This window comes from Martes martes, assembly GCF_963455335.1.
Source record: "Martes martes genome assembly, chromosome: 14".
NCBI lineage: Eukaryota > Metazoa > Chordata > Mammalia > Carnivora > Mustelidae > Martes > Martes martes.
In genome coordinates, this window is record NC_137902.1 from 33621251 (window position 1) to 33635910 (window position 14660).

A 14660-nucleotide genomic window follows, 5' to 3' on the forward strand; every position below is an offset into this window, starting at 1 on the left:
ATGGAAACAACTCATAAAGCAGTTGCCTGACACTCTAGCATGCTCATGTCACTTGCAGGGTGTGTTCTGAGTATGGAATGTAATCAATGTAATGCACGTAATGTAACCAGTTTGTGAATGGCTTCCTTTTCTGATCTATTAGAGCAGATTCCAAATTATCCTCATAATACACATCTCCAAACCGGGTTTGAAGGCCTTTTTGAATATTCACCACCAGGGGGCACTCAATCACCGAAAGTCAAAGTTAGAATCTTAATCCCATATCTTGACTAAAGTTGCCTACAACTCAAGCAGGTACCTTGCCGTTTGAGACATAAGATAGATGATCAACGCAAAAACAAAGTGTCCCATTCGAGTGGGGTGCGGTGCTAGAAACGAAGCAGCCTCTGGGATGATGCAACGCTTTCAGGTTAGATGTTAGGCTGTTGCTCAGATGGGTCAGCTCCCAGGCAATTGCAGAACTTCTGGGACGTTCTTTAGCATGGGAGAGAAGCAGACAGAAGCTTCTTTTTTACTTATCTTTTTTTCAGCTTCATTAAGGTATCATGGACAAAGTTGTTTATTGAAAGTATACAATGTGACAGTTTGATCTACCTTATGAAAGGTTCCCACAACTACACACTGGTCACCTCACAGAGTTACTTCTGTGAATGGGAGACAGACACTCAGCTTCTCCTCTCTAAGCAAACTGCAGTTCTGTGATACCTTTGGCAGCTGTCATCCTCGTGTTAGACATTAGGTCCTCAGGCCTTACTCATCTTACAACTGAAATTTGTACAGCTCTACTCACCTCTCCCCACTTTCCCCACCCCACCCCCCAGCCCCTGGCAAGCACCATTCATTCTACTCTCTGTTTCTGTTAGATCGGTTTTTGCAGAGGTGTGGGGGGACCTCCACACAGAAGTGATAACATATTTGTCTCTCAGGCTGGCTTATTTCACCTGGCAGAGGACCCTCCAGGTTCATCCATATTGGCACAAATGACAGGATTTCCTTCTTTTTATAAGGCTGAATTATATGTATCCATATACATACATACATACATACATACCACATTTTCCTCATTTCCTCATCTGTCAGTGTATACTTAGCTCCTTCCATGCCGTGGCTATTGTGAATAATGCTGCAGTGAACATGGGAGCGCGGGTGGCTCTTTGAGATAATTATTTCATCTGCTTTGGGTAAGTACCCAGACGTGGGATTGCTGAATCTTAGCACAGCGCTGTTTTTCATTTCTTAGGGAACTTCCATACTGTTTTCCACAGAGGCTGGCCTGTCTGTGTTCCCACCAACAGCACTTTCCTTTCCTTTCCTCCACATCCTCGCCAAACTGGTTATCTCCTGTCTTTTTGATAATAGCCTCCCTAACAGGTGTGAGGTGACATCTGGTTCTGGTTTTGATTTGCACTTCCTGGATGACCAGTGATGCTGAACACCTTTTCACGGACCTTTTGGCCATTCGTAGGTCGTCTTCAGAGAAACATCTCTTCGGGTCCTTTGCCCATTTTTAAATTGGGTTATTTGGGCTTTTTGCCGTTCTGTGTAGTTCCTTGCGTATTTTGGATATTAACTGTTCAACTGCTCATCAGATGTGTGGTTTGTAAATACTTTCTCCCAGTTCATGGGTTTCCATTTTGTTGATTGTTTCCTGTGCTGTGCTTTTCTCTCTCTTTTTTTTTAACAAGCTCCACTTGTTCCTTTTATGCTTCTATTGCCTGTGTTTTTGGTGTCAGATCCAAAAAAGTCATTGCCAAGACTAATGTCAAGAAGCTTACCCTGTATATATTCTTCTAGGAGTCTTGTGGTCTTGAGTCTTATGCTCAAGTATTTAGTCTGTTTTGAGTTGGTTTCTGCGTATGGTGTAGAATGGGGTTCCGGTTTCATTATTCTGCCTGTGGCTGAATCACCATTTCTCAAAGAGACTATCCTTTCTTCATTGTGCATTGTTGGTGCCCTTATCGCAAATTCATTCTGTCCTTTCTCCACTGGGTACACTTGGCACCTGTTTTGGAAATTCATTGATCACCTATGCATGCATTTATTTCTGAGTTCTGTTCTGTTCTATTGGCCCGTGTGTGTTTTTATGCTAATATCATACAGTTTTGATAACTAAAAATTTTTAATATAGTTTGAAACCAGCCAAGCGTGGTGCCTCCAGCTTTGTTCTTTCCCAAGGTTGGTTTGGCAGTCTGTCTCCCAGGTGGTAGAGAGGGTCTGTAATCAGTACAAGTGGAGGATGAGTGTGCGATTGAAATGAGGGGTTCTGGGGAGCTAGACTTTAGCCATGGCCACATGGTTACTCTTTTTTCCTGTTTTAGATCCATATGCTCATGTCTCCTTCCTCCATCGAAGCAAAACCACTGAGATCATCCACTCAACTCTGAATCCCACATGGGACCAGACCATTATATTTGATGAAATTGAAATCTACGGGGAGCCCCAGTCAGTTCTGCAGAACCCACCCAAAGTTATCATCGAACTTTTTGACAATGACCAAGTGGTAGGTATTTTAGAATTTCTAAGATGGCTTGGGGAATGATGGAGGTGTATTGGGATATTTGTTGAAGAATTTAAGGATTGCTTGTTTCTCTAGGGCAAGGATGAATTTTTAGGACGAAGTATGTGCTCTCCTCTTGTAAAACTAAACTCAGAAAGGGATGTGACACCCAAACTTCTCTGGCACCCCGTAATGAATGGAGACAAAGCCTGTGGGGATGTCCTCGTAACTGCAGAGTTGATTCTGAGGCAAAAGGTACTTACTGAACTCACACGCATACATCTTTCCTCGTAGCTGTTTAAGATACGTGCTCATATTCCACGACACCATTTACTTGAACTAACGTGAGGCATCGATGTTCCCATGTTTGTTTTGCAGGATGGCTCCAACCTCCCCATCCTTCCCTCACAAAGGGCGCCAAATCTATACATGGTCCCCCAGGGGATCCGGCCTGTGGTTCAGCTCACTGCTATTGAGGTACGCAGTTCCCTCAATTTTACTGATCAAGTCAAATGACATAGCTACAGAACCGGCCTCTCTCGGAGGAAATGGAATCTTGCTACATATTCTCTTGCTGTCTCCAACTTCCTAGAGAATTTGTCCAAAAACCTGAAATACGCATGGAAACAGAAAGCTTGTCGCAATAAGAACTGGTCTGTTCCAGCGTTGCTGAGGGAATCTAGAGTTCTCATTTACTAGGAGCTGGAGATTGCTGAGTTTCCCCTGTCGGCTGGAGAGCTGGGAGAAGGAAGGCAGACTGAGAGCAGCGTGCCTGTGTGTGCGTGTGTGCGTGTGTGCGTGCGCACACACGGGTGTCCAGAGAGCAGGGCACCCGCGCGGGGGGCCGAAGGTGGAGAGAGGGATGGGAGCAATGGGAAATGGTGACGTGCCGGGCAGAGCAGACACAGGCTGCTGGAGCTAACGGGTACCTTCGTGGATAGCATCCGGAACGCCCTCAAGTCTCCCCCTTGTGCAGTCAAGCTGCCGTTACGCTGAGATTTCCCTTCTCAGGCTGTCTTGCTCAGAGATCCTGAAGACCAAAGCAGATAGCTTTAAACAACAGCCTTCGTTTTTGAATGCTTGCATGTCAGACGCCGTGTTAAGAAGTTTACACTGGATCCTCAGAATGACCTTGCGGTAGATAAGACCCATCAGTCCTGTTTGCAGACGGGATGGAGAGCTTCCACACTTGCCAGGGTTCCCAGCCAGGATTCGATTCCTGCACCCCTCACTGCTCTGCGTTTTAGCAGCTCAGGCCGAAGAAGAGGGACAAAACTGCTTTCTCTGCATGACCTACAGGCTTTCTAGGATAAGAGTCTCAGAGATTTTAGGCAAATCTGTACAAGTCAGTCTTAAAGAATTTACCAGTAATAAAGGAAGGATTTTTCCTTTGAATATCATTTGTAATTCACTGAGTTTTCCTCCTCTCTCTTTATATTGCTTTCTTAGATTCTAGCTTGGGGCTTAAGAAACATGAAAAACTACCAGATGGCTTCGATCACCTCCCCCAGCCTCGTTGTGGAGTGTGGAGGGGAAAGGGTAGAATCAGTGGTGATCAAAAACCTAAAGAAGACGCCCAACTTCCCGAGTTCTGTTCTCTTCATGAAAGTGGTACAGTATTCTAACAGCACATGTGTGTTGAGTAGCTGAATTGTATTCAACATATGAATATAGAGATCACATCCCGCCCCCCATGCCACACACATATAATTTATTTATTTCTAAACTCTGACAGCAACTAGAAAAACCCTGCCTTGGATTCAGCCTGCCAGTGACTTTTCTCCCTCAGATTCTCACACTGTAGGTAATGGTTTCTTGAAGCTTCACACATCTCCAGTGATACAGAAATATTTGTGAAGAATACTTCTGTCTTTCTCGAATAAACTTCCCATCTAGTCAGCTCTCAAGTACAGGCTTTTGGTCCCTGCCCTGGAGGGTGGAACACAGACCCTCAGTCCTGCCCCTGCCGGTGTACGTGGACTGGAAGCATCCAGACGGGGACTGGCTGGCTGGGGAAGGGACAGCTGCAGAGCCCATTGGGCGATGGGGCCCATGACGTGCCCCACCTCCAGTGGAGGGCACCCACTTGGCTCCGTGGAAGTCCGCCCCGGTTGTTAGGCCGTGAGCCAGATCTGACTCTGTCCCTCCGTCATAGATCCCACAGGACTTTGCAGCCAGAAGAGATCACCCAGTCCTTCCGCTTTGAAAGCAGTTACATCCTTAGTGTTTTGTTTTGTTTTGTTTTGTTTTTTAAAGATTTTATTTATTTATTTGTTAGAGAGCACAAGCAGGCAAAGTGGCAGGCAGAGGCAGAGAGAGAAACAAGCTCTCCCCTGAGCAAGGAGCCCAATGCAGGACTCAATCCCAGGACCCTGGGATCATGACCTGAGCCGAAGGCAGCAGCTTAACCAACTGAGCCACCCAGGTGTCCCTTGTTTTGTTTTTTTAAGAAAAGTCTTCCTTTCTCACTGTACTGTATAAAAGAGGGAAAATCAAGGCATTTCCTTAGCGTGATGGAGCAGAGGCCCAGCACCTGCCAATTCCATTTCCCTCCCTAGTCATGTGGTGTCGCTAACACACCCTTCTCAAACTCTAGGGTCATGGGGTTTAACGCCTGCTCTTACAGATGAAGAAAATGAGGGCCAGAGAGGGGGACACCTTATCCAAGTCCCACAGTGAGTGTCAGGCCACGCCCTTGGGGCTGCGGACCTTGTGCTAGAGGTGACGACGGGACAGCCCTGAGCCAGCCACATGTCGCCTTTGGTCTTGCCCAGCTGGGCAGGCGGCTTTCAGTCCTCATATACCCCCTTTGGAGGAAACCCAGAAGTTAACTCATTTATGCAGGGACACAGCTGGCAGGCAGGTGGCCAGAATCTGAACTTGGGTTCCTTCAACTCCAAAGTCCATGCTCTTTCCCCTACAGTGTTGCAGGTGGGGTGAGCCTGGACGCTCCAAGCCAGAATCCCAAATTGATGGCCTCAGGCCACTCCACCCAGCCGTGCTCACTGCCCCAAGTTCCGGTCTGAATCTGGTCTCGGCTGGAGTGACGAGAGCCGCTCCGCCAACCCCAGCTTCTCCTCCTGTGCAAGGCCAGAGATGAAGCTTTCTCTGGAGCCCCTACCAGGCACACCCAGGACCAGCCCGCGATTCCCTAATCAGACAGTGTCACTGAGGCCACCAAGGCCACCGAGTTCCACATGGAGGGACAGGAAGAATCGGGGGAAAGGAGCTTGAAGTCTTATCTCAGTTCCGTCTAACTGCGAGCTCATTCTGACTACACGCGAACTGCACGGTGTCCCAGAGCACAGCCAGGTCCTGATGCACTAGGCTAAGTGGGTCACACGCAGCGGTGTGACCTCCTATGACTGAGGACATGACTGGGGCCTTGAAGAGCTGAGGTCATGCAGCTCCTAGGGGCAGAGGCAGGGTTTGACCCCAGGCAGTCTGGCTCGAGGCTCACGTCCTAGGTATGACACCACTTGCCTGTACACAGATTCCTGAGCTCCTACTGTGAGTCCCCGGAGCTACATCAAACGGGCCAACAGAGTCTGGGTCAGTCCCTTTGGTAGGGTATGGATGAGTGATGCCTGGTTCTGTGACACCCCCCCCCCACCCAGTTCTTGCCCAAGGAGGAGCTGTACATGCCCCCGCTGGTGATCAAGGTCATCGACCACAGGCAATTCGGGCGGAAGCCTGTCGTTGGCCAGTGCACCATCGATCGTCTGGACCGCTTTCGCTGTGACCCTTACTCGGGAAAGGAGGATCTTGTGCCGCAGCTGAAAGGTAAGAGGCGAGTCTATAAATACCATTTGGGGCTTCTTGCGTGTGACCTGATTTAATCTTTCCCAGCCTCCTCAAGATGAAAATACACATGCGGATGAGCAAACAGTTTGATTTACAGTGGGCTGTGTAACCTCCCCAAGGTAATACAGGTAGTAAGTGGCAGAGGTGGGTTTCAGTTCCCACCTTGTTTTGGGGGGAATCCAGTGCTCAGACTACTGCCTTCTGAAGGAACTTGTCCCTGGCCAAACATTTGGTGTCTCTGCAGGAAATGTCAAGGGCTTCCTCAGGTGGTTGTGTATCAAGCAGAGAGGACAAACAAGGAAGTGAGGTCACAGTCCAATGTGACAAATGTTTTGATGTGGAAATCCAGGGGTCCCCTCGTGAGCACTGAAGTGGGGGGAGGGGTTTTATAGCTTTCCACCTGTCGGCCTCGGGAATACGTCCCATGATTGTGATGTAACTGGAAAAATGTTCTTTCATGGTTACCCATGGAGGAAAACCTGACGCGTGCTGAGTTTAAATGGCTTGCCTTAGGTCACGGGATTATTAAGTAGATGATAGAGCAGGCACAATACTTAGCTTAGGCTCCCAAGAAATAATAGCTAGTGAATAGCATTTTGTTATTGCCCATTCAGTAATGACTCGTTTGTAGCTTACTAGGTACAGGGTCTATGTTAGGGGCTGGGGACTGGGACACAACAGGGAGGTTGGCCCCTGGCATCATGAGATTAGGCCCCGTGGAGAATCCAGACACACTCACTCAGTTGAGCGCGACTGCCTCAAGACTGAAACAGATGTCTTCTGTTTAAGCAGTTGCAGTGCTAACCAGTTCTATTTAATCTTCTAGAAGGTTTGGTATAGATTTTACAGAGCAGATATCTGAAACTCATCTGTTACATGGGTCTGAGCATCCTATAACCCTGATTAAGGGAAGGGGAAAAAATAAAATCCACAATCACACTTAGGCAAAAAAACAAACAACAACAAAAAACAACCCTACATGAGTTTACCCAGAAATTTCCCATGCCGAGCATTTTGTGTTGAATTGATAATACCTAAAATAGCAACATTTTTGTAACAACAAGAATTATTGTCACTGCAGCATTGTTGTATTTGGGGTTACTAAATGGGAGAGAAACTGTTATCCTAGCATTTTTCCTAGTGCTTTCATGAGACCAAGTTCTTTGATCCAAATGTGTGAAATCACAAATTCTGCAATCTTTCTCTGGCCTCTTGAGTGTCGACCCGTTGGTGTCTATTGGTCAGGGGGCTGGGTGGGTTGGGCCTCGGGCAGAGGTCTCCTGGTTAGTGACTGTATGTAATTAATGTGAAGTGTGGTCAGGGTTTCAAAGAAGTCTTGGAAGAGGGAAATCCTTAAGGAGTATGGGGTGGGAGGAGCATAATGTTCCCAAGACCAGAATCTATTATTTTAGATCAATCTGGTCCTTTCTTAAAACTAGTAAAAGGGTAAGAATTGAGGAATATATTTGGCTGGCTTAATATTGAAGCATACAGAATAACTTTTTCCTCCTGTTCTTGAGGCTTTGTGGCTGTGAGGCTGGTAAAGCAGAGAGCTGGTAAGATGGAACTCGAATACAGTTGTGTTACCACTTGCCTGCCCGACTGGCTGTCACATTCTGAGTTTGTGTGTGTGTGTGTGTGTGTGTGTGTGTGTGTGTGTGTCAGGAGTTTTGGGGGAGATTTATCTTGGAAATGCAGAGACTGCTGATAGATGCAGGGATTCTGTGTGGGTCTAAAATGACCTCACACAGCAACTGGGGTTTCATAGATGTTCAGTAAATGTCAGTCTCCCCAGCAAATGATCAGGGTCCCCCTGATCATTTCCACCATTCACTAAGCACCTACTCTGCTCTGGGCTCCGGTACGTTAAAACACAGACTTTGGGGTCACACAGCCCTAGGTCATCAACTTCCACTTCTAAGTGTTTAACTTGAAGCACGTAACTTGCATTCCCTTAGCCTCAATTTGTTTCTTAGTCTTTGTAATGGGGATAATGGTGCATATACTGCAGGACTTTTTTTTAAGATTTAATTTTGTTTATTTATTTATTTGTTTGTTTATGAGAGAGAGCAGAGTGAGTGAGAACACAAATAAGGGGAGAGGGCCTAGGGAGAGGGATAAGCAGGTTCCCCTCTGGGTAGGGAGCACAATGTGGGGCATCCCAGTACCCTGGGATCATGACCTGAGCCGAAGGCAGCCACTTAACCAATTGAGCCACACTGAGGTGTCCCCATATTCTACAGGATTATTGAGGGGTTAAATGAGATAAAGTATGAAAAAGGCTTAGTCCATTGCCTGGCACATGGTACCTATCTAAAAAATGTATCTTCCCTCCCCTGTCTTATATCCTACATGGGTGGGTTAAACAGAAACTTCTTTTGGCTTGATAGTTCATTCTGTCCGGGTGCTGGCCTCCTGGTGACTGACTGCCCAGTGCCATCTTCCAGAAAGGGCAGACATACCCCTCACCACACCCTTAGCCCAGGCTGAGGCTTCGATGGAAACAAACCTGGCTCGCCCAGGGGCTACCCTTGAGCCCTTGCTCTAGTACCAAAACCCAGAGCCACAAATACAGTTGATCCTTGAACAACGCCAGGGGTTGGGGCGCTGACCCTCACCCAGTCAGAAATCCACGTGCAGCTTTGAGTCCCCTAAAGCTTAACTTCCACTGGCTTCCTGCTGACCGGAAGCCTTAAATACCAATAACATAAACAGTCCATCAACGCATATTTTGTATGTTGTATGTATTATATGCTGTATTCTTACATACAATAAGCTAGAGAGGAGAAAACATTAAGAAAATCACAAGGAAAGAGAAAATACACTTACAGTACTGTACTGTATTGAAGAAAAATCCACATATAAGTGGACCCACACAGTGTTCAAACCTGTGTTGTTCAAAGGTCAGCCATCTTCTGCGAAATGCCTACAGCCAGGGTGATGCATCCCCCCAGTGCACACACTGCGGGAACGGGGGTGGAGTGAGCCCTTGCGCCTGCAGACCTGACATGGGCAACTGTTCGTCCTGCTTGGCCCTTCTGTGTCTTGGGAACAGATTCCAGGAAACTGAGGCTCCTATAGATGTAGGTTTCCCGCCCCCTCCACGCAGCGTCCTGAAGACATGTATTGACACAATTGACACCATTCTGTTTGGAGTCCTTCCTATGTACAGGCACTGGGCTCATTGTCCAAGACAAGAGAAAAATGAGCCATATCGTTCCTTAAAGATGTCTAACCCTACATCACGCTTTGGGAAAAGTGATGAGTTACTGGGTCACCTTCTCCATTCGGGTGTGGGCCTCTACTCAGGAAGTCCCCACCCTTGAGGAAACTCTACCTTCCCCTGTGACTGCTGAACTTGAACTTGGACTAGAATGTTCACTCCTGTATTTTCCCAAGCATCTCAGGTGAGAAACTGTTTGCCTTGCAGCCTCCCTTCTGTCGGCCCCGCCCTGCCGGGATGTGGTCATCGAAATAGAAGACACCAAACCATTGCTGGCTTCAAAGGTAGGTTTCAGAACTGACCGTTCGATAATGTCAGTTTTATTTTCCAGGTGCCTAGGTATTGGGCGAATTCGGTCAATCAACCGTTCAGTGCAATTAAAATAATAACCAAACCAGTTTATCGAGGTAGACTAAAGAATCCGAAGCTTACACTCATCAGTAGTTGTTACACTCATCATAACGTTGTGTAGACTAGTGTCCTCTACCCTGGGTCACCCAGGGTACTTAAAAGAGGACCAGGCCCTACCCTCCAAGAGGAAGAGGGCCTAGTAGACATCAGTGTATCTAAAAATCTCTCCATGTGACTTTAACATGCTGGTAGGTCTCAGGACAATTGGTGTGGACAGTCTGAATGATACCATGTGCCAGAAAGAGAAATTTCAGGAAACGATTTATAGCACAGAACATTCAGAACAGGGATGCATGTAGCAGAGAGTTTTTTTCCCTACATGAAGGAGAAGTGTCATGGATTTTAATGACCCGATTTGCCCGGGTTATGGGGTATCTTGGATTTTTATACTCACTGTGGTTTCAAATGAAGAAATTGGTGGAAATGCTCACTCAGGACGCTATTTTAGAACCATTCCAGCCAATTCTACAAGAAGGAAAGGGGAAAAAAATGTAAAAAAAGGTCTCAGTCCAGAAAAAAGAAAACATCAAATATCTCCCTGTTTGTGTTGGCATTTAGGATAGACTTTGACAGCATGTTTTAATGTGCAAACTGGCCAAAAAATGCACATGATTGCGCTTTAATATGTTATGTCCATAAACAGTGCCTTTTTAAAAAATTCACTTCCTTCCCACTTCATTAAGCTCACTAACAACTGGACCATATTAAATGTAGTCCCCACAGCCAGCACTGCGGAGCTGCGTATCTGATGCTTTTCCCTGGGAATCCTCCACAGTCACAAATGACAACACCAAATTTGCACAATGACCACATTCACTTTGTAAGCGACCTCATGTATTCCCAACAAAACAGTAGTGGCCCAGGGAGAAGTTAAGGATTGTATACATCAGGCCCTTTATATATGTTTTCACAACCACTCTGGAACAGGGGGGTTTTAGATCCTATTCTATAATCTGCCTCCAGTTTTCCTGCCTCCCATTGTCCAACAATTGTTATCCATGCCTGCTGTGTCCTCAGTAGCCCCGCGTAGGGGGGGTCAAGAAGAATAAGGCCGATCTATGCCAGTATTCTCACTCATTTCTTAGTAAAAGTTAACAGATGACTGGGTTAGCAACAATACATTGTGAAAGTTTCCTTTACATCATGGCATCTGAGTTGCCACCTCACAGGATCGGGGGTGGGAGTGGAAGGTAGCATTGGGCAGTATTAGGTAGGGAGTATTTGGAACACCATCGTTCAGGCAGGAGTCCCCCTTTATCTGCAGTTTCGCTTTCCGTGAGTTCCGTGACCCACGGTCAGTGGCAGGCCCGGTGGTCCGGAAGCCGATGGTCCTTCTCCTGTCAGATCATCAGAAGGTCAGTCGTAGCCTAAAGCCACGTCACAGTGCCTACATCACCCGCCTCCTGTCCTCTCACCACGTAGCATTTTATCATCTCCCATCATCACGAGAAGGGTGAGTTCAGCACAAGAAGCTGTTCTGAGAGAGACCCCACATCCACATAAGTCACTACCGTGTACTGTTACAATCGTTCCGTTTTATTACTAGTTATTATTGGTCTCTTACTGTGCCTAGTTTGTAAATTAAACTTGACCGTAGGTATGTGTGTCTAGGACAGAACATGTGTATCTGCGGTTCGGTACTACCCGCCGTTTCAGGCACCTGCTGAAGGTCTTGGAATGTACGTCCTGCAGATAAGGGGGGACGACTACCCTGTAAATGGCTTTAATCGGCTTGCTCTGCTAACATCTCGCTGACGTACTCTGTGTCCATAAGAAAGGCTGGTTGGAACCGGCCCTAGAAATCGGATTCCGCCTGTTTGCCAGGGAAACAGTACACACGGATGCAGCGTCAGACGAGGCCGGGCGAGCTTCCGAAGCGCCTGTAACAAGCTGCAGCCGCTGCTTCCCTTGTACCCCTGACATGTGTTTACGTCTGCTCCCCCTGGCCCAGGCCGGGGAGAGGGAGCGGGCGGGTCAGAACTCACAGTGCTGTTGACGCGAGTGGAGGCGAGGGCTTCGGGGGACAGTCTTGTTCGTGCTCACAGAAACGCACACTGTTACCCTGTGAGCCCCTTGGGAGTTGTTAAGTTGGGCTCAGCACGACCACAAGAGAAATGAGAAATAAGTACTTGGGGCAAGCTGAGAAGTGCTTGCTGGGTAGCGTGGTCGTTCCTATGTGGCCGTTTCAACATTACCTTCCAATTCCAGTGCTTAAGCAGTATGTCTACAGCACTCGGCAAAATGGCTTCTCCAAGGACAGTGCATGTATGTATGCATGAGAAGGAAATGCATGAAGCTGCTTGGGACCGCGGGGACCTCGGGCTGAACGCTGGACTTCTCCTTTCAGACTCCTTCTAATACTAGATTTTGGAGTGAAAGGCGATCTTTAAACAAATGTGACTGTTGTAAGCCCAAGGGACACTCTTGCCATGCAGAGAGCATAAAGCAAGTTACTCCGGTTAACTTTTCTGCATGAACTAATGAGCAGACAAGTGTGAATAGATTCTCCCGTGTTAATCCTTATGTTTAAAATCAGGCATTTGTTTTGAGTTGCGCTTTTTAACTCACGAGCTCTTCTTTTCTTTGAAATGATTTCAAATCACTGAAAATAGATGTGAATAAGTGGACTTTAAAAATCTTTTTTAAAAATTCAGGAACCGTTTGGAATGTGAATGCCCTTTTGACGTAAAATGCCTCTCTCCAAAATCTCCATTTGGCTGTGATTTAACCCTTAATCCTGCTTTGGGACGAATCTAATCTAAGGAATTGTGGCATCTGTTGGTCTCTCTGCCTCTCTTGGCAATTCTGTGTGCTGGAGAAATGTCCATCAGAAGCCAGTGAGGCTGCTTACAGAGGAAGCCCGTGGCCCCCTCATACAACAGCCGTAGGAAGAGCCTGCAGTGAGCTGTTCTCTCCTCACACGAGACATGAACTCGAAGTTAGAATTTCAGCAAGGGGTCTAGCTAGCAGTCCCTCAGACTGAGGTGAACTTGGGTGATGTACCAGCAGGCTCCGAGCAAAAACTCAGGCTCCATATCCTAGCTCACCGTTCTCTCATCTCTCAGATGTGCCCTGAGATCAGGGATGGATTTTCCTCACAGAAGCTCAAACAGAAGCATTTGACCATGAGAGACTTGAGATCTTAGAACAGTTATGGCGGACGGATCTGTATTTGGTGTAGGCATGGGGAGAAAGCAAGGAAAGGTTCCTACATGATGAAATTGCGGCCATGCTGGACACGAACACCCCATGACAAGAGTTTGTGAAAGGATAAGAATTAGGCCAAGCTGAGGAATACTGTAGGAGCTAAATGAAATTGAAAGTTCGGGGCAGGGCGATGAGCAGCTGGACTACCAGGCGCCCAACCCCCCAACCGTCCCGTCTTGTGACCGCTGTGCTGGCAGTGAGATTAGCTGACTCTGGAAACCATGGAATGTGGGTGGCTACCTCCAGCCTTTTCATTTTAATACTATTCGTAACTCATTTGCACATTTTCAGAGAAGAAACCGATAAGGTGTATTTAATTATGAGCTCATCTTAGATATTCTAAATAATCCATCAAAAATGTTGATAATACAAAGCATGCGTGAAAACTAATTTCTCCTTCTCTCTTTCTCTTCAAACCTAATGCTCGTGGGGTCTCCATGTCCGTGTGACCTTCTATGGTTTGCCCTCTTCCTGTGAATCATGTGAGAAACAGCTGACAGAAAAGGTAACTCTTTTACACGTTTTGCTAGGTTTAAGATTCATTTTAGATTTTCTGTCTGTAGCTGATATGTAAAGAAACTTGTTTTAAATCCAGCATTGGGTTACTGACTATAAAGGGGAAAGAAGTGTGTGTGTGTGTGTGTGTGTGTGTGTGTGTGTGTGTGTGTGTGTTTGTATGTGTACATGCATACGGCACACAGATAAGAAATAGCTTTTCTTGAGTGTTCCTTCTCCCCCTCGCCCCCACCCAGACTGAGTAGGCAATGAGTGGGTCTGATGAGGCTCTATTCTTGTCAGAAATTTGAGTGGAATTTTTGGCAGCGTTTTATAAACTACAGGCTTCTACAGTTCAAAAATGTTTTACAAGTGACTCTGATATGCTGTCCCCTCTGTGCAACCAAGAACCACCCAGCGAAACCAGAGGTTCTGAACACTGGCTGTGTGTTGGAATCACCTGATGAATTTTTGAACGCATATTGGATGCCCAGGACTCACCCAAGGATGGGTTGGGAGCCACTGGTCTAAAGGATCCAGAATACCTCCCTATTTTTATTTCATATTTTATCATTTTTAAATATATTTTTTTTAAGATTTATTGATTTGAGAGAGAGCATGGAGGGGGGCGCAGAGAGAAAGGGAAACAAGCAGACACACCATTGAGTGTGGAGCGGGACGCAGGGCTCGATCCCAGGACCTTAACACCATGACCTGAGCCGAAACCAAGAGTCAGAGGTTTAAACAACTGAACCACCCAGGTGCCCCACATTTTATCATTTTTTAAAGCTCTTTCTCCTGATAATCTTATCTGATTTCCAAAACAACCCTCTAGAGTAGACAGAGGCAGGCAGTGTTATTACCCCACTCAGTGGATGAAGAAATTGAGACTCAGAGCTATCGGACAACTCACCCAAGCCGGTATGGCTTGTACCATGAGGGTATGGCTTATATTGTAAAGAATGGGCCTTGAATTAGAACCAGTTTTTCCACGGCTCAGCTTAGCTTTGTTTTATAATGCAC

General features: G+C 46.7%; 1 protein-coding gene across 1 annotated transcript in view; it reads left to right on the forward strand.

Moving 5' to 3' along the window:
- The window catches only part of MYOF (myoferlin), a 156140-nt gene that overhangs the window by 116503 nt on the left and 24977 nt on the right, over window positions 1–14660 (forward strand). Inside the window, exons 33-40 of the mRNA XM_080822325.1 lie at window positions 2319–2500; window positions 2594–2752; window positions 2876–2974; window positions 3947–4108; window positions 6115–6280; window positions 9732–9808; window positions 12144–12200; window positions 13636–13647. Coding sequence (XP_080678451.1) covers window positions 2319–2500; window positions 2594–2752; window positions 2876–2974; window positions 3947–4108; window positions 6115–6280; window positions 9732–9808; window positions 12144–12200; window positions 13636–13647 — 914 coding nt within the window. The remainder of the gene's footprint in view (window positions 1–2318; window positions 2501–2593; window positions 2753–2875; window positions 2975–3946; window positions 4109–6114; window positions 6281–9731; window positions 9809–12143; window positions 12201–13635; window positions 13648–14660) is intronic.